The sequence below is a fragment of the Chelon labrosus genome, assembly GCF_963514085.1.
Source record: "Chelon labrosus genome assembly, chromosome: 2".
In the NCBI taxonomy this organism is placed as follows: domain Eukaryota; kingdom Metazoa; phylum Chordata; class Actinopteri; order Mugiliformes; family Mugilidae; genus Chelon; species Chelon labrosus.
In genome coordinates, this window is record NC_140338.1 from 9309811 (window position 1) to 9328902 (window position 19092).

A 19092-nucleotide genomic window follows, 5' to 3' on the forward strand; every position below is an offset into this window, starting at 1 on the left:
GTCTGACAACTTCAGGTGCTTCGCAGATTCGGATGATGAGATAAGAATAAGATTCACCAATAACGCCACAGATCATTAAATAAATAATTAACTGTGACCCCATAATGCACATATTCTGAAATGGGCCATCCTGTGTAATGAGTACGGACCAAGGTTGAAGTTAATCTGCAACCTTTGCATTTACCTTTATAAAGATTAATTATTTTATCACTTATTTTCTTGATTAATCTACACAAAAAGAGATAAAAAAATTCTCCAAAAGAATAAGGTGCTATCACTAAGTTCATCACGTAAGACAAAAGCAGCAGGGTGGCGTTTAGAATAATTCATTATCTGATGATTAAAACTCATCCGATTACTTGAATTTACTCTCATTTTAAACTTGTAAAGAACAATTTAATCTGACATCAACAGCTGAGAAAACATTAATTTTCTTTTCGTGGCACCTTACATTGACAAATATAATATTTACTGATTACCGGCAACTTTATTTTCTTATTTTAAACTGAAGACGATTGAATTTCAGCACCGGTATTAAAGTGTCTGAAATAAATTACTTTTTACAGTACCATGGCAACTAGTAAGGTAAAATTAACAACTGTCTAGTAATCTATTGTTTTTTTAAAGTTTTAAAACGTAGGAAAATGAATAAAAGTGCAGTTTCCTAGACCCTATAGTACTTGCTTTGTTCCAGTTTATGAACCTTTATTGATATTAGACGAAAACTGACAATAAAAACTTAAATTTAAAAGTGGAAAAATCAATAAATGGATAATCCAAGTCGTTGGCCGCTGATTGTTCCCGGCTGTCCCTGTGCTAAAATAAAACCTTTGTGAAGCTCCCCCGCCATTAAAAACATAATTTATTCACTGATTCATTCATCGTATTTATTATATGACATCAGCAGATTAAAATACAGGTTTATTATGTACAGATATGTAACAGGGGTGTTAGATAAAGTGCCAAATACAATCTTTACAAAAACCGAACGAAAACAAAAGAATGGGATTTGTGGAAGACCATCACACCCGCTGGCCTGGTCCCACTGTTTCATTGCTTCTTGACGAGTAGCCCCCCCCACCCCCAACCCCACCCCACCCCTTCCCCAACAACCCACTCGACCCCCTAACACCCTGCACCCCTGGGTGCGGAGGCTGAATTGCTCAGTGCTGGTCGTGGGACAGTTTGGCACGATTCAGGTGAACCTCTCGCGGTGAGATGAGAATACTGGCTGTTGTTTTATTTCTACTTATTCATTTATTGGTTTTAAACATGGACTGACATCGAACACACGTACAATAGATCAGCCTCTGTGAGAAAAACAGTCCCGGTGTTATTCAGAAGTGGGTTTCAGAAATCCAGCATTGTGGCTTTAAGGTTAGTATGTGAGGAGGTTAAACTGTTCTGAGACCGGAGCCCAGAGGAGGAGCGTCCTGTTCACGAAGGAGGAAAGGTTGTTTTTTATTTGTAGTAAATACAAGACGACAGACTACACTTCCCAGACTTGTTTTTGTTTGTTGTTTTTTTTGCATTTTTTTCTCATCTTTTCTGACAAACAGAGAGGGCTGACATTCTTTTTAACAGTTGCTCTTGAGATTATTGTCACTGTGTCATCAACAAGACGGAGACGGCGACCGAGAGACGACGTGTCTATAAGAACGGGAGAACAGGCACGCACTTATTTGCATGTACGTATTTCAGGTGATTTTTTTTTTTTTTGTTTGTTTTTTCTTCAGATGTTCAGGAGCTACAAAAACTTGATAAAACGGGTTCATATATCTCCCCCCTCTTTTTTATTGTTGTTCGTTCTCATGGCCCCGGCTCGTCCCCCCCCCCCCCCCCCCCCCCGCCCCTTTAACGGCAGTGATGGATGTACAGACACCAGGTGAAGGAGACTCTTTGTCTGTCACTACCGGCTGATCAGGAAGATCTGGAGAGGTTTTAGTTTTTGTGTCCAGTGCTGTACTGTTGGTCTTAAATGTCCCTCGGTGAGATTCTTAAGACGCCTCCAGTCGGGCGTAACGATCTGGAGAGAATCAGCCCTCGATGCTCCTCCTCACCGCCTCCTGCTGCGTTCCTCCTCAACCTTCCCCTCGCTGACCCTGTTTGTTCGTGGTTTTACGCCAAGACTAACTCTCCTCGTCCTCTTTTGCTTCTTCCTCCTCCTCGTCCTCCTCTGGCGCCGCCTCCTCCTGCTCTTCTTCTCCTAACTCACCTTCCTCTTCCCCATTCTCCTCGTTTTCTGCCTCCTCCTCTTCCTCTTTCTCCTCCTCAGTCTTATCCTCCATTTCTGCCTCCTCCTCCTCTTCCTCTTTCTCCTCAGTCTTATCCTCCATTTCTGCCTCCTCCTCCTCTTCCTCTTTCTCCTCCTCAGCCTTATCCTCCATTTCTGCCTCCTCCTCCTCCTCTTCTTCTACTTTCTCTCCTGCATCGCCCTCATCTTCTTCTACATCTTCCTCCTTTGCTTCCTCGTTCTCCTCCGCCCCTCCCTCCGCTTCACCCTCACCCTCTTCTACTTCCTCTTCCACATTTCCTTCCTGCTCCTCCTCCTCATCTCCTCCCTCTCCTTCATCCTTTTCCTCTCCCTCCTCACCCTCTTCTCCTTCCTGATTTTGATCGTCCTCCTCAACCTTTGTCTCATCTTGAGCCGCATCATTCACAGTTTCTGTTTCTTCTTCGACTTGTTGCTCCTCCTCCTCCTCCTCCTCTTCCTTTTCTCCACCCTCCTCCTCTTCCTCCTGGACTCCGTTCTGTTCACTGTTGTGGTTCTCCTCGTCCTCCCTCTCAGTTTCCACGTGGTTCTGCTCCTCTCCGTTCAGCTCGGCCCGGATGTCCCACACGCCGTCCACGTCGTCGTCGTCGTCGTCGCACGCGTCTCTCCTCCCGCTGCTGTTCCTCAGGTCGATGTGGTTGTGGTTGTTGTGCTCCAGGTCCTCCAGGGTGAGTTCGAACTGGAAGCGGTCGTGCTGGAGGTGTCTGTCCGGGGGAGGCGAGGGGGACTGGGGCATGGTGTTCAGGTACCACTCCCTGTTCTCCTCCAGCGTGTCCAGCAGCTCCTGGGCGTCCGGGTGCACCAGGTCGGCCCACGTCTCCCACAGCGGGTGAACGATGTAGTCGATGAAACCCACCTAGAAAAAACAAGAACAAGAACAGTTTAACATTTTTATTTTCATGACTGCATTCTACACTGATCAGCCACAACATTAAAACCACTGACAGGCGAAGTAGATAACGTTGACCATTCAATGTTCTACAGATGGATCCAGACTACAGTAAGGAAGGGAAAATGTTTACACTGGGAGAAAGGTAACAAGGAAGGAAGGAGGGAAGGAAGGAAGGGAGAAAGGATGGAACTACTGGAGGGAGGTCGGGAGGGAGGGAGGTAGAGAGGAAGGATGGAAGAAAAGAAGGAAGGAAGAAAGAATAGGAGGAAGGAAGAAGGAAAGAAAGAACGAAGGAAGGAAGGAGGTAAGGGAGGGAGACAGGGAGGATGGAAGGAAAGAAGGAATTACTGGAGGGAGGGAGGGAGCGAGGTTGAGAGGAAGGAAGGGGGGAGGAATGAAGAAAGGAAGGGCGGGAGGAAGGGATGGAGGGAGAGAGGAAGCAAGGAATAAAGGGAGGGAGGAAGAGAGAGAAAGGAAGGAAGGAAAGGAGGAAGCAAGAAAATATGAGGAAGGAAAGAAAGAACGAAGGGAGGGAGGAAGGAAGGAAGGAAGAGTGGGAGGGGGAGAGGAAGGAAAAAGGGACTGGAAAGAAGGGAGGAAGGGAGAAAGGTAAAAAGGAAGGAAGGAAGGGAGGGAGGGAGGGAGGAATTACTTGAGGAAGGAAGGACTGAGTTGTAACTACTAACTAAAATGAGACAATCCTTTAACCATGACTCTGTGGTTCAGACACAGACGTGGGTCATCACCTGACTCTTCTCCACAGACGCTGTGTGTTTGTCACACATGGCGCTGATCTCCATCCCTCTCTCTCGTTCCTTGTCCCCCTGTCTGAAGAACTCCTCCATGATCCTCTCCGTCCACTGTCGGTACAGCGGTAAGGGTTTGGTGGGGTTGCTCAGGTCTGCACAGTGCACCATGTTCTTCAGCACCTACACACATGAAGGAACATGAAGGAACATGAAGGAACATTGCACCCTGACGTCCCTGATGTCTCATTGTGTCTCTGTACGCCCGGTGATCCGTTACCTGTATCCGCTCTGTATAATGGTCCAGGAGCAAGACGCCAGAACTCGTCACCTTCTTCGTCTCCACCATCGTCTTCAAATCTGCCAGCAGAGTCATGTGTTTGGACATGTCTGTGGCCAACACCTGCAGACAGAGACAGAAAGACAAAGCTAGAAAAAGAAGTGCAACTGATCCAAACTTCTCTCTGAATGGTCTGTTTTTTTTTTTTTTTAAACTTGTGGATTCTGTGTTCAGACAAAGAGTCTGAGAAGAAACAAAGACACTTCTACTGTTTTGTAGATGAGATCTTTTCTTCAAAACACCAATGTTTTAAATGGTCTTTGGAGGACATTCAGTCGTGACGCAAATAAATCCACTGGAAACCAGATCAGTGTATTATTGTAGACTCTCTCTGTGATGTTGAATAGAAAGGTGAAAAAGCTTTTCAACACCTATTCGTTCTTGATTTATTTTGCTTTAATTAAAGTTCTTTCTGCTGATGACTAAGGTTTTCTGCTCAAGATGTTCGGCAAGCGCTAAACTTACATCTTAAATAGATATTTCACTAAATCAGGAGGAAACAAAGCCAATCTGTATAGTTTTTAAAACTGCCAATAACAATAAAGAGCAAGAATCACATCCTATATCAACCTAAATACCTTGGGAATGACATAAGAGCAGAATCAAACCTGTATAAGTAAATAAATTAACTGATAAATTATATTTCTTAAGCTTTTCCACAAAAAGTAATTCCATTGAGACCGGTGTGTTTGTCTGCAGTTAAACTGAGTTTGTGTCAAATCTCCTGACCATGTCGATGACCAGCTTGCGAAGACTCTGCCGCTGCCTCTTGGTGAGGTTCTGGAAGATGTCACAGTTCTCCTGGTGGAGGAGCTTGAAGCCCACGGCGAGGTGGTGGTTCTCCAACACCGACTCATCGTTGTACATGAGGGCCAACTCTGAGTCTGGACACACAGAGGGAAGGAGGGAGGGGGGTAGTGAATACAGAGGCATGTGTTACAGTGTTTGTGTGTGTTTGTGTGTGTACTCACTGGTGTTGATGAGGAACTGATTGGAAACGCCGGGGTGGTCTACATCGTGGATGGCAGCAGCGAACAGGGAGGCGAGGATCTCCAGGTCGGTGAAGGCGGCCTGATGGAAGAACCCAGGAAATAGTTGAATGCCACTAGAACTTATTAAAATCATCACTTTTTATTATCGCATGGCTTTCTGCTCTGTCTCTGTCACAAGAGGTCAGACTGTTAAGGTTTTCTTGTGCATCCATATCTGTCCCAGTTATGAATAATACAAGGGGCATGAAGTGAAATTTAAATGTTTGTGAACGCTGTCATTTAACAAACGCACAGTGACACTTTTACTGCAGAACTGCTTCCTCTCAAAAACTTCTATTAGAATAATTGTGTGTCAGTGGTTATGTGCTGATTAGTTTCTGCTGGACTGAATCTGTGCATTTTGTTTTAATCTTTAATCTTTTGTTTGGAAAGTTTGAAAAGTCCAACATTTGTGTGATCAATAACTGATTATATTAAAGGGGAACTGCTGTTTTTTACAACCTGGACCTTATTTCTGGCATAAAATACGATCGTTTACTCACCCATATAACTTTTGTGTCATTTGCACTCGTTCAGGAGATAATTAGATCACAGGACCCCGAAGCGCAGCCTCTAAACAACACATTATCTGCCGCAAAACACGTTCATTACGCCAATATTTTGTTATGATATGCTAGTGCTATTCCCCGTTGAGTCCGGAGTTAGCTGTCATCATCATCCGGGGTCTGTAGACTGACCTACAGACCCCGGATGATGTCTTCTGACCTGGACGACGTCATTAGCACTAGCGTATCATAACAAAATATTCTCGTCACGGTGCCCTGTGACTCCCGCTATATACGCTGATCTAATTATCTCCTGAACGAGTGCAAATATATAGGTGAGTAAACGATCTTATTTTATGCCACAAATTAGGTCCAGGTTGTAAAAAACAGTAGTTCTCCTTTAAGTTTAACAACTATTAAATGTGATCACGTCTTCTGTCTCACTGTTATGCATCACACTACTGAAAAGTACTGAAAATCATACGTCATAAATGTTAATTAATTCCTACACTTTCACAATTTAATAATCAAACAGGCGTTAAACTGTATTCTTAATATAAGAAGAATCATAAATTTAACTTTTAAGGGTTGGGCAGCAGGTTTGAGGAAAACAAGGACATAGCATATTCAAAGAACATAGCATTAATATAGCGCGAATTGTGCTGGATCAGAGAGAGTTTACTTACTTGCTTCCATTTTACAAAACTGAATTTAAACAACTTATTATGCATATCAGAGTGGCAGAAACCCTAGAACAGATGCGTCAGGGCTAGAGGATCCAATCTGGTGTGCAGGATAAAATTTTCCAAGTGCGAAAACTACATAAATAAATAAAATAAAATGCAATTTTTCAGTAAAACTAGCTGCTATTCCTAATATGTCCACTAGGGGTCAGAGTTTTTCGCAACGAAAGTGTAGATGAGAGCAACGTGCTGAAATTGCACCTTTTTTGTCTTACGAAATGTCGTTGTTGTTAATAAAATGCTTTGTTAAAGGATAACTCATTAAATGTAAATGTTCTTACAATGTACTTGTACTTGTAGAAAATCTGGAGTTGTCATTATTTATAGGTTATTATGCTACATGGGCTTAAGAGTATTACAGCTGTCTTAAATGGGTTAAATCAGCATCAGTTTTCAGTGTTACATCAGGCTAAAATTAAAAGTACTTAAAGGCTTAGGTTGAGATGATGACTAGTGTCTCTTAATTTAGATTTTGTGTTCACTCCAGCTTTTATTTATTTATTTATTTATTTATTTACATCTTGTCTGCTAATGTGGGACCCTAAAAATTAACATCAGATTATGTGGGTGCGTTCACTATGACCCACATCGAGGGCAGGTGTGGAGAGGAGGATGTGAGTGGACTGGGTGACGTCGGCAGCATGGAGGCTGTTGTGGTACGCTACGTTTCCATGGTAATGGTCCTCCAGGGTCATCACGTAAGTGACAAAGGTGTCCACCGGGATACGAAATGTCTTCAGCAGCTCTCGCTCCTGAGGAGGAGAGGAGTCAGAACTTTCACAGGCGGGAGTACATGGTGTACATGAGCGAGAGACACAAACACGTCGGGTGAGGACGACACATTCGGTCTCTCTGGTTACCTGGAAGATGGTGTACATGACGCAGCTCAGAGGTCTGTTGTTGGAGAATTCAGCTACTCTGAATATGTTAAAACTCCACTTGTCCAGGTCCTCCAGCTCCTGGTTACACACCACACACAGAGAAAAGAAAAATATGAACTGATGAGTCGGGAAAACAAGCGGAAACAGACATACAGATCAGCCACAACATTAAAACCACTGACAGGAGAAGTTAATAACATTGACCATCTTGTGACAATTCAATGTTCTGCTGGGAAACGTTTGGACCTGGATGTTACTTAGACATGTAGCACCCACCTAGACCAGACCAGGCACCCCCACCCCATAGCAATGACACTCCTTAATGGCAGCAGCCATCCCCAGCAGAAACAACAACAACAACAAAAAAAAATGGATCTCTTTTAGAACTTAACCTACTTGTGTTAAAAGTCCAAAAATCTTTACAACCTCATATGCCCACACAAACAGAAAATCAGTCCATCAGTCCCCACTGTGGTGAACATGTCCAAAGTCTTTAACTGATGTTTAAGTAGAGCCAAGTCGAGAAGAAAGACAAGTGGAGATGACGATTTGTCGTCGTATGGCTCACACTCAGCTTTCTAATGCTTTTTTTTTTGTCTCGTAAGTCTCGTTTCAGCTGCTTTCAGACTGCATGCGAACAGTTTTTGCAGCAAATGGCAAAGAAAGTCAGCAACAAGTCACTGAACTTAGGGGAGGGAGGGAGGGAGGTTGAGAGGAAGGAAGGAAGGAATAATGGGAGGGAGAGAGGGAGAGAGGAAGGAAGGAAGGAATTACTGGAGGTAGGTTGAGAGGAAGGAAGGAAGGAAGGAAGAATAGGAGGAAGGAAGGAAGGAAAGAAGGATGGAAGGAATTACTGGAGGGAGGTTGAGAGGAAGGAAGGAAGGACAGAAGGAATGGAGGAAGGAAGGAAGAATAGGAGGAAGGAAGAAAGGACAGAAGGAAGGGATTTATTTTGTTTGAATTAAAGTTCTTTTTGCTGATGACGAGGTTTTTCTGCTTAAGATGTTCAACTAGTACTAAACTTACATCATCATACAAAAAGTCTGGTTGTGTGGAGAAGAAAGCAAAGCTAAAAGGAGAGTGAAGACTGGACTTAGATCCAGGAGACAGGAGGACAGAGACAAGCGGAGAAACAGAACTCCATAAGCAGAGAACATGAACGTGAGAGTGCTTACAGTCTTGTAGGAGTAACCCTAGAGCAGCAAAATCAATAAAAACCAAATCAAATTTAAAAATCATATTGCCCATCCCTAGTATTAGCTTAGCTTCCGGTGCATCCGCCTTTCAAGACTTATGTCGCTGACGTCAGGTTTATTTAGAAAAATCTGTCAATCACAAATTGACAGATACGTTCAATCTTCATGCCGAGAATAAACGTCTAGAATACTTTCATTTGATTTCTGCACTGCAGCATGAAGATGTAGAGCCACAAAGATGATCTCCATGAAAACTGTCCTCTTTCCAAAACATCTGACGCTACAGACTGTAGATAGAAGTTACAGTCTCAATATAGTCTCAATATAACACTGAAATAGCCTCAGCCTCGACAAAAACCGCCATAAAACACTGCTAGGAGGAGCAGCTATGCCAAAATCTGATTAAAACTACTCACAAGTATCCAGAAAGTCCTAAAAGTGATCTTATGTTCAGGCATGAAATGTGTGCTGGGTTATCTCTGAGCAAGAATTGATTTGTGTAACTTATTTCACACACGAGTCAGAGCAACCCGGACAGAAAACAACACCTTGGCAAGCTCATCCTCGTGGTCGGTGTTGACGCCGAAGCGAGGCATCGAAGCGCTGGAGAGGCTGGAGCTGTGAGACAGTTTCCTCACGCCGCTGATGTGACTCATCGGCTTGTCTTTCAGAGTCGGAGACGGGATTTCCACCTCGTTCTGCTTGTCTGCAGATTCATGGGGGGAGGGGGGGGAAACACACACACACACATATATATGAGAGGATTTATTGTTTCTGTTTGGCAAAGGCCATAAATGTGATGTGGGCAGAAATCAGATTCTGGTCCCGCTCACCGAGGAAGGTGCTGGAGATGTATTCGGACACCTGGTTTCCAGAGCGACTCATCTCAGACAGGTGGGACAGCTCTCTGTTCAGCATCCTCTTAAACTGTGGCAGAATGAGAACAAAACAAAGACACAGGATGGGTTGAACCGATGCTGATTCTCTCATTATTTGTTGGTAATATTCAAAACAGAAGTCTTTTTGGATTTAAGGCTAATAAGTATGTTTAGAATTTTAATTTTGCAGTAAAATGACAATTAACACACTAAAATATTTTCATAGTGACATTTGACAACTTGTTTGTGCTGTACACATTGGGCAATATTTCTTTTTTTTTAACTTATTGTAGCACTTGATAAATATTTAATTTACAGTTGAATGATTATATTTAACATCACAAATAATAGAGGCAAACTGATACTAGGTAAAAATGCATAAAACTGTATCATGTACTGCATTTAAAACCTAGTCTTTGTTTCAGTGACGGTTTCATACCTTGGTGGAGGCCATTTCGCTGACGGAGCGGTGTGTCTGGATGGTCTCCAGCTGGTCCAAGCACCAGTCCAGCTCCTCCAGCGTGTCCAGAGCGAGCTGCTGGTACTGCTGGTCTGACAGCGTCGCCCTGGGACTGATGCAGCCTCCACCTAGAGGAGACCTCCTACAGACACAAGCAAGGTAATTAGACTGGCAGGAAAATTAGGAAGTTAAGAGCGTAACAAACTGAATGTAAGTGTAATGTAAGTAGTGCTACAAAGTTAAGACCAGTACACAAGTACTGTGTGACTATTTCAGCAGATAACTGTGTTAACAAATGATGTGACTGTAAAAACAAAATGCGTGCAAAAGTGTTTATGTTCAGTGGTGGTACCAGAGACTGTAAGAAAAGTGGACGCCATGACAGCTCCTTAAAAGTGAAGCCAAAGCAAGTAGAGCTCCCCCTGGTGTCTGGCTGCAGTATAGATCATAAGCTCCACCTCCTCCATGTTAGTGGATGGGACTTGGACTAAACTAAACTAAACTAAACTAAACTAAACTAAACTAAACTAAACTAAAGCTACACGTCAAATAAATAATTGTCAAAGATGGTTTCTGTCATTTTAGGTGGTTAATATAATGCTGATGTATGATCTAGTGTCCATTTGAAATTACATCGATTGTTCAAGATTTGTTTTACTTAGTTATTTGACTCTATAGAAACACAACATGACATTATGATGATTGACAGTTGCCAATGACCACCACTCGTGGTCTTTTCTGTCCGTCTGAAACCTTCTGAATGAGTAGCTGTGCTGTAAACTGTGCCAACCGACCTCAAGGATCTGATGAATCTTTGCATTTGTTTTCAGAAAGATAAACTTTTTAACTAGCGAACTAAAACAACACTCCAAGGTAAGCTCAGGGGGGAAAAAGTCGGCAGTCGGTAGTTAGCATTAGCAAAGACTGAATCCATAACGGGTGATTGCTTTAAAAAATCTAATGTGCAATGTATAAGCCATAAGACATTTCTTTGTAACTGGTGGAGGTAGAGCAGAGGATTGTATTAACCAAACTCAGACTCAGACTCGCAAGATGGCGCCAGCCGTGTCCCCAAGATACAATTTACCAATGGGAGGAAGTGGAGTCCATTTTTCTCTACAGTCTGTGGGTGTTACTGTAACCTCACACATACTGAAGTAAAGTGTTGTTTGTTTAATTAGGAAAGTCTGAACTAATGTATAAGAGCAAAACTGTAGATGTCTGAGTAGGTGGCACTGACTTGACTGTTGGCGTGGAGACGTTGGCGAGGATAGTGAAGTTGCTCCGTACTGATCTCAGACTGGCCAGCACCTAAATTATATACACAGAACAACGACAAGTGAGCCCCTCATAGTGTTTTCAGTCCTTTGTACCTATTTCAAGTAAAAGTTAAAATTGGGGAAACTATTAGGGATACAAGCAGTTAGGAAAGTCAAACTCACTTGAGCAAAAGGTGTGACGATAAAGTCCTCTGCTGTGTGTCTAGTAGAAGGGAGGGGTGGTTTGAAAAGAGGCAGAGAAGAATTAGTACCTTGATAGATTACTTGTGATTATAAACATACGGATACAATTTGATAATCTTTGGCTTTTTTAATCGTACCCTTCGCTAACGAGGGAAGAGTTACGTGAGACGGTCTTGGGCGACATGTCGTAGTCCGAGTCGGAGCGGTAGAGGAAGGACTCTCTCCTCTGGCCCTGGGGGAAGGAGGTGTGTAGGGTGAGGCTTGGACTCTGGGAGCCCAGAGGGGTGTGACCTGGGGACACTCCATTCTCTGCTTCGTAGCTGGAACGCGAGAACGGCGATTAGAAACAAACATCCTGCAAGGTGAAAGCAGCAGTTTCAAAAAGTTGTACGCAAACCTGTCGGAGTCAGCTTGTGTGATGGAGATGCGAGGCGGGATGCGGAGGGGAAGGGTTGTGGGACGTGACACATTGCTCAGGACCTCTGGTGACCGGGTGCGATCTCGAGGGCGGAGCCAGCAGGGCACCTGATGAGGTAGAAGGTAGGGTTTGGACAAGGAAGAGAGTGAACCCCGGTTGTTGTCGTCTGGTTTAAGGTAATTAATAAGTAATTAAAAATACCACTCTACTTCTACTGGCCACCCCAGACAGATGTTTGCTATTGAGATCTGATGAATAACTTTATGAGACTATAACATTTTCACATGTATTGTTTTGGTTTCTATCGTCACACACAGTAAAATACAACAATTAGGAGATGTTTGATAGACTTAAAGGAGTATAAGTTTTCTTTCTGTCCACTTGGGGGCAGCAGAACAAGCTTTAACCAAAATGTCACCATATTGACACTTAATAAAGTTGCTGTGGTAAACATGATAACAAACCTATTTACCTACCCACCTAAGCAAACTGCATCATCAGCATTTATTTGTATTTGGAGGTACTCTACACCAATCAGCCACAACATTAAAACCACTGAGAGGAGAAGTAAGTAACACTGACCATCTTGTGACAATACAATCTTCTGCTAACACAAAACAGTACAAGGTGTTGACCTGGCCTCCAAATTCACTAGATCCCAAACTGATCACGTATCTGTGGGATGATCCACAGAGGCCCCTCCCCTCAACACATGGGACCCAAAGGCCCCCACTAACAACATCTTGTTGCTCGACACCACGAGGGAAGAGTTACGTGAGACGGTCGCCCAAGACAGTTCAGACTTTCCTAATTAAACAAACAACACTTTACTTCAGTATGTGTAAGGTTACAGTAACACCCGTAGACTGTATAGAAAAATGGACTCCACTTCCTCCCATTGGTAAATGGGATCATCATGATGTCATCATGTCGTGTGTCCACAGAGGAACCGAGGTTTTAAATAGAGGTCCTCTGACAGTCATCTGACAGAATCCAACATCCCAACGATTGTATGGAGGGGTCCGGGTCTCTGCAGCTGGACAAAGCGACAATAGATCAGCTGTCCATCGACTGAGACACCCGATGGATGTGGAGACTCTGCAGGCGCCGTGGGGTCTATGCCTGCACCCATCGGGTCTCTCTACAGGTGGACGGCAGACCTCCGTTCGCATCGTCCGACCGGGAGACCCCGTAGGAGGAGACGCTCTCGAGTCGCCAGGAGTGACAGGAGATGTAAATAACATTGACCATCTTGTGACAATTCAGTGTTCTGCTGGGAAACTTCTGGACCTGGCATTCATTCATGTGGATGTTACTTAGACATGTAGCACCCACCTAGACCCGACCAGACACCCCCACCCCATAGCAATTACACTCCTTGATGGCAGCAGCCATCCCCAGCAGGATGCAGCCTGACACAGACACACACACAAAAACGCTTTAGGGAAAAACTAAAAAAAAACAAAAAACATGAAGAACAGCACAAGGTGTTGACCTGACCTCCAAATTCACTAGATCCCAAACTGATCAAGTATCTGTGGGATGATCCACAGAGGCCCCTCTCCTCCCATAGGACCCAAAGGCCCCCACTAACAACATCCTGTTGCCAGACACCACAGGTCCATGTCCATTCTCTGATGAGTCACAACTGTTTTGGAGGCACAACACAATATTAGGCAGGTGGTCATAATGTTATGCCTGATCATGTATAATCGTGTATTTTGCATTGACCATTAAATGTGCATATGTTTTCCTCAGTGTTTCAATATTTTAGGCACAGACTGATTTGAAAAAGAAATGTCATTTTTCCTTTTATTCAAATTAGGTGTAAAGTATAATTAAATAAATAACTCTAGATGATTTTGCAAATGGGAGTTTATGATTTGTAGGTAATGGGTTAAAGCGTGCTAAAAATTACGGCCCTTCAGGATCACATTGCTGTGACACGCCACAAGCTCCTAAATGAATTCGAAGTGATGGGTCACAGATGCAGGGCCCCGCGGCTCCTTCATACCCCGCGAACCACAAGCTCATCAGCGCACAGTCTTGCTCCGGCTTTCGGTACCTGGAGACTAGGCGAGAGTCTTCTGCTCCTCCCTCTGCGTAGCTCGGCCCCCAGCGTGGCCCCAGACGTGTACGATCGGCTGTAGCGAGACGACTCCGCCTTCTCCACAGCACCTGTTATATCTGTGTCGTTTCCCTGCGAGACAGGACGGAGGGGCAGGTGAGGCGAGAGCGATGCGGGGGGGGGGATTTCTTTTGCACACAAGAACACTGTGTCTATCAGTGTAGAAAAAAACATGCAGATTTTCTGTAAGTCATTTTTTTGGCACATGTGTTAAATTTCCACAATGAACGATTAATAAATATGTGAGTGTGTGTGTGTTTCACGGTGCATGCGTTTGTGTGTCTGGGATAGGGCCTCTACAGACTGAGCTCTTAGAGGCTGATCTGCACTGCAGTACCGTAGCAACAAAACACAGGGGTGGGTGGGGGTGGGGGGGGGGGGGGGGTTGGTAGCAGTTGCTAGGCAACAGTGCCGTGTTGCTTCCATGCTGCGTTTGATGTCGTTCAGACCCAGATGTGAAAAGATGCTAACATCCGCGCGCGCACACATATATTGTACACGCGCACACAAACGCACACAGAGACTGACGGAGCCCTGCTCAGCATAATCGATAAAAGAGGGCCTGGTGTAATGCATGCTGTTATGTCCTTCAGCGGAGACGTCACCTTTGAAGGAAAGTAGCTCATTTACATAGAGCACTCGTTTAGCCGGGGCTCATTTACATAGAGGACTGTGACTGAGTGGAGGCTGGAGGATACAAACTGTCCGTTTTGGACCTCTGAGTGTGTGCACAGACGTGGGCGGCAAGAACAAAGAGCAGCTGAGATATGTGTGAAAGTCATGTTTTTTTGTATGGCACTCGAGATAAACAAAGAGTCTGACAGTCCACAGCTCCACCTGGTCTCTACCCCTCGCTCCGACAGGTAGGTGATAGTTAGCAGATCGCCCCCCCCCCCCCCGATGTGATTAATCCCCCCCACCTCTCACCTCTTCTCCAGTCACCGACAGCACGCTGCGGCTCTTCTTCATCCTGATTGGCTCGTTCTGGGCCCCAGGGCGGAGCGTTCCGGAACCCAGGCAGCAGAGCAGGTGGAGAGCCAGGACCGGAGAGGTCAGAGGTCACAGCAAGGTCAAACCGGGGTCAGACCGGGTCGCAACCGGCCCCCATCGGAGCTGACTCAGCCAGCCAACCGCCTCGCCTCGCCTCGCCTCGCCTCGCCTCGCCTCGCCCGCCCCCGCCGCTCCGTCCGCGCCGCTGTCCTCAGGCTGTTAAAATCGGGCGTCCTCCTGGCGCGGAGCAGTAAGGGAGCATTTATGTGCCCGTCAGAACCGCTCCAGGCCTCTGTTTCAATCTTGATTTTTGTTTTTTTTTTATAAGCCAAAGGTGGAAGAAAGAAGCATAAGAAAAAGTGTCACTCCATGTTGTCCTCCTTTGTCCGGATGAGCCCTGTGGATATCCCCGTCAGAGTTCATGACTCCGCCGCTGAAGAAACCCTTTCCCAAAGTCTTCCAACTTGGAGTAACGCTTGCATGATGTTTCCCAGTCGTAAACCTGATCCCACATGAATGCAAGCCTCCACAAGTTAATAATCCATAATCCAAAGAGACTGTAGAAGAACTGACATCACCTCTCTCCGGTCTCAGATTGCTCGGGGAAGACACGTTGAGTATGACCTCATCTGAGAAGTCTGGACGTTAAAAGTCCCGGGTTGATTTGCTGGGGTCCATGGCTGAATTTGTCTGCCCTGCGATAAAACAAATTGAGAGTTAGTAGTATCACGAGCCGGGCGTCACTTTGCGTAATATTTCGTCCCTCATTCAAACACTGGAGCCAAAAGCGAGGAAATCAATCTCCGTGATACCAAGCTCTAAACTTTCGGTTGATGGACTAGCCCTGACAAAAATATTTGGTGGCCTTGCCCGAGCCGTACCTACGCCGGTGGCTAATTCCGAGCAGACACTGCAACACCGAAGCTCTCTGATGTTATATAATTACTCCGAGCGGTCCAGGCTGACCTAATTCCATTGGACGGGACGGATTTCAGCGCATCGGAGGTGGTTCTGACCGAGCCGGCCCGGAGACGACGACTTCCACCGGGGGGGGGGGTCACACTACGAAACACACCCTCCTTAACGAGAGGGACTTCCACGCCGGAGTCAGCAGATTCACGGCACGGCATAAACAGGTGTGTGTGTGTGTGTGTGGAGAAATCAACAAATGCACGGTGACACAGTGACATATATTTGCACAGACAATGAGGCGTTTGAGCACATACACACACCGCTGGCTGCGACCGAGACCACCTCCACTACAGATAAAGCAGCTTATAAAACCAAGCGGCAATGCATCAACATGCAGCTCAAACTACCAGCCTGCTGCTCTGTTACAAAATCTGTCACACCAACACCTCTCTCCCTCTCTCCCTCTCTCTATATATATATTTCTATAAAACCACACTCTCACTAATATACATGGAGGCTGCCCTGCCATCATGCTTGTCTGCACACACACTGCAAGAGGCTGTGTGTGAGACTTGACACACACATGTACACACACAATCACGCAAACACAGGCAGTCCTGCAGGATGTGAGAATTAAAAACACACTCACCTTGATCGCCTGAAGATCAATGGCAAAGATGGGGGGGGGGTGAGCTTCGCCTTTGCTTTCACTTGTCTCCCTGTGTCTTCCCCGCTCCCTCAGTCAGCCCTTCTGCAGACATAGCAGTGTATCACCACGGCAAAGACGGAGAGAGAGGAAGAAAGAGAGCGAGAGAGAGAGAGAGAGAAAAAAAAGAAAAACACTTGGCGTTTTCATGAATATCCACGGCTTCACCAGCTTCCCTCCCTCCTCCTTCCCTGTGTCTCCTCTCCCTCTCCCCCCTGCCACAGTGGTCTCCCCCAGCAACCCCCTCCCAGCATCACAACCTCCATGGAGAAGCCCATCTCCCCTCCCCTCCCTTTCCTCTTCCCGCACAGACGCACAGTGTGTCCATTAATCCCGTACAACGGTCTCCATCCTCTCTCTCTCTCTCTCTCCGTCGGTACCCCTGCCTTTTATTTCTGGCAGTACGCTTTTTCTATTTTTTTATTAGCAGCCACACGCCGATCCTCTGCTTCAACAGTCAGGCGTCATTCCTCTCCATCGCACACACCCACACACACAGAGCGCCTTTTTTATTTTTTTATTTATTGGAACACCTCACACATTAAAATAAAAATCACAATAAACATTCAGGCCTCTGCCTTTTTTTTTTTTGTCTCCCCTCCCACTACTGTTTGCCATGTTCCAACGACGTGCTATACATTTATCCACTTAAAGACCTCCATCATGAACCACCACTCCTGTATAGATACACCAATCAGGCATAACATTATGACCACCGACAGGAGAATAGAATAACGTTGATCATCTTGTGACAATAAACTCTTCTGCTGGGAAACCTGTGGACCTGGCATTCATTCATGTGGATGTTACTTAGACATGTAGCACCCACCTAGACCAGACCAGGTACCCCCACCCCATAGCAATGACACTCCTTGATGGTAGCAGCCATCCCCACACAGGCGCACACACAAAAACAGTTTAGGAACAACTCAAAAAAAAACATGAAGAACAGCACAAGGTGTTGACCTGGCCTCCAAATTCACTAGATCCCAAACTGATTAAGTATCTGTGGGATGATCCACAGAGGCCCCTCCCCTCAACCCATAGGACCCAAAGGCCCCCCATTAACAGCATACTGTTTCCAGACACCACAGGACACCCTCAGAAGGTCCATGTCCATTTTCTGATGAGTCTCAACTGTTTCGAAGACACAAGGAAGACCTACACAATATTAGGAGGTCATAATGTTATGCCGGATTAGTGTATATGGAAATTGTGCTTCCAAAAAATGCACATCATACATTTCCTGAGTCCAGAAGGGCGTCTTAAATAGTTTTGTCCAGACCAGAGACAGTTTGGGACGGTTGGTCTGTTTTAGATTTTTGCTTGAAAAAAAAAATAAATAAAAAAATTTAATCAGCTGTTTTCAGAGGATCTGAGTGTCTCTTCTTTGCCAGACACTTAGATGCAGTGCACATTTAGAAGCTGAGCCTATACGCTGACTTCTGACTGTGTCATATCACCTGATTGTTAGCGTTACAGCCGCACAACGACATAAACTGACCAACAACACAACATTCAAATAATCACACACGCGGTCAGTCCTGCACAAAGCTGTGAATCTATCCCGTTATTCCACCGGCAGCTTTTATAGGTATTATCTAGATTTGATTTATGGCCCCGGCACCTGCGCTGATCGTTGCCTATTTACAAAAGCGACCGCACAAAGAAGCTTTGCCTCTAAAAAAATAAATAAAGAAATAAAGAAATCCTGCACAGGCCACTAAATCAAACCCCAACAATTAATTATGAAGAAGGGAGAGAGAGAGAGAGAGAGAGAGAGAGAGAGAGAGAGAGAGAGAGAAACACAGCAATTAATTATGCGAGTGAGAGTAAAAAAGAGAAAGAGAGAGGATACAAAATGAGTCAGGATTCAAAGAAACTAGTGCGAAAGTGAGTAAACACAGTTTCCGAACAACAACGGTTGAGCCTGGTTTATTGTATAGCACTGAAACACAACTTAAAATACAGCACCACAATTACAAAGATAAACACAAACAAAAAAAGCACTGACTGTAAAACACAAATACACATGAAACTATGACATAATTATCCTTCTGAGACATTTCATTGTCTTAAAGGTGAATCGTCAGATCAAGCAAACAACTGAGTAAATTCCGACATCTTAAAGTCCCACCAACGCAGTGTATTTATATTTATACAGTATTAATTCAGCTCCTTCTGAATAATCCCAAACGTGACTAAAGCATTTCAGCACAGCAACTATTTGTCACTCACGTTTGCAATCAACCAATATGTCTCTAAATAAAATAAAACAGTCTAATGTCTGCAAAACTCATAGCCTAAATTTCTCATTCGAACGCTGGAGTGAGCATCTAATTTTGTTACAGTTTTAGGACGTGATGTCTTGCAGCCATCGTGTGTGTGGGCGGTTGGAGAAGAGTCCAACCACTCGAGCAGAATAGCTCGTCGTGCCAGAAGGGAGGCGAAGGCCAAACTGCGCTCCTTTTCCGTGGTCAATCAAACCTGTCCTTCCGTGACCCCGAATAAAGCGGTCAAAGGGGTTTGG

At 44.9% G+C, this 19092-nt stretch overlaps 1 protein-coding gene across 1 annotated transcript; it reads right to left on the reverse strand.

The window, feature by feature from the left end:
• Positions 1–1350: 1350 nt before the first annotated feature.
• On the reverse strand, positions 1351–14923 carry LOC311507821 (3',5'-cyclic-AMP phosphodiesterase 4C-like; the record flags this gene model as incomplete). Its single annotated transcript, XM_084572340.1, has 18 exons — positions 1351–1433; positions 2216–2494; positions 2594–3128; positions 3911–4093; positions 4191–4313; positions 4980–5134; positions 5222–5321; positions 7118–7282; positions 7391–7489; positions 9156–9313; positions 9441–9534; positions 9925–10087; positions 11186–11256; positions 11388–11427; positions 11546–11728; positions 11806–11933; positions 13892–14026; positions 14882–14923. 18 exons carry the CDS (start codon positions 14921–14923, stop codon positions 1351–1353), a joined length of 2736 nt encoding a protein of 911 aa, XP_084428466.1.
• Between the last annotated feature and the right edge of the window lie 4169 nt (positions 14924–19092).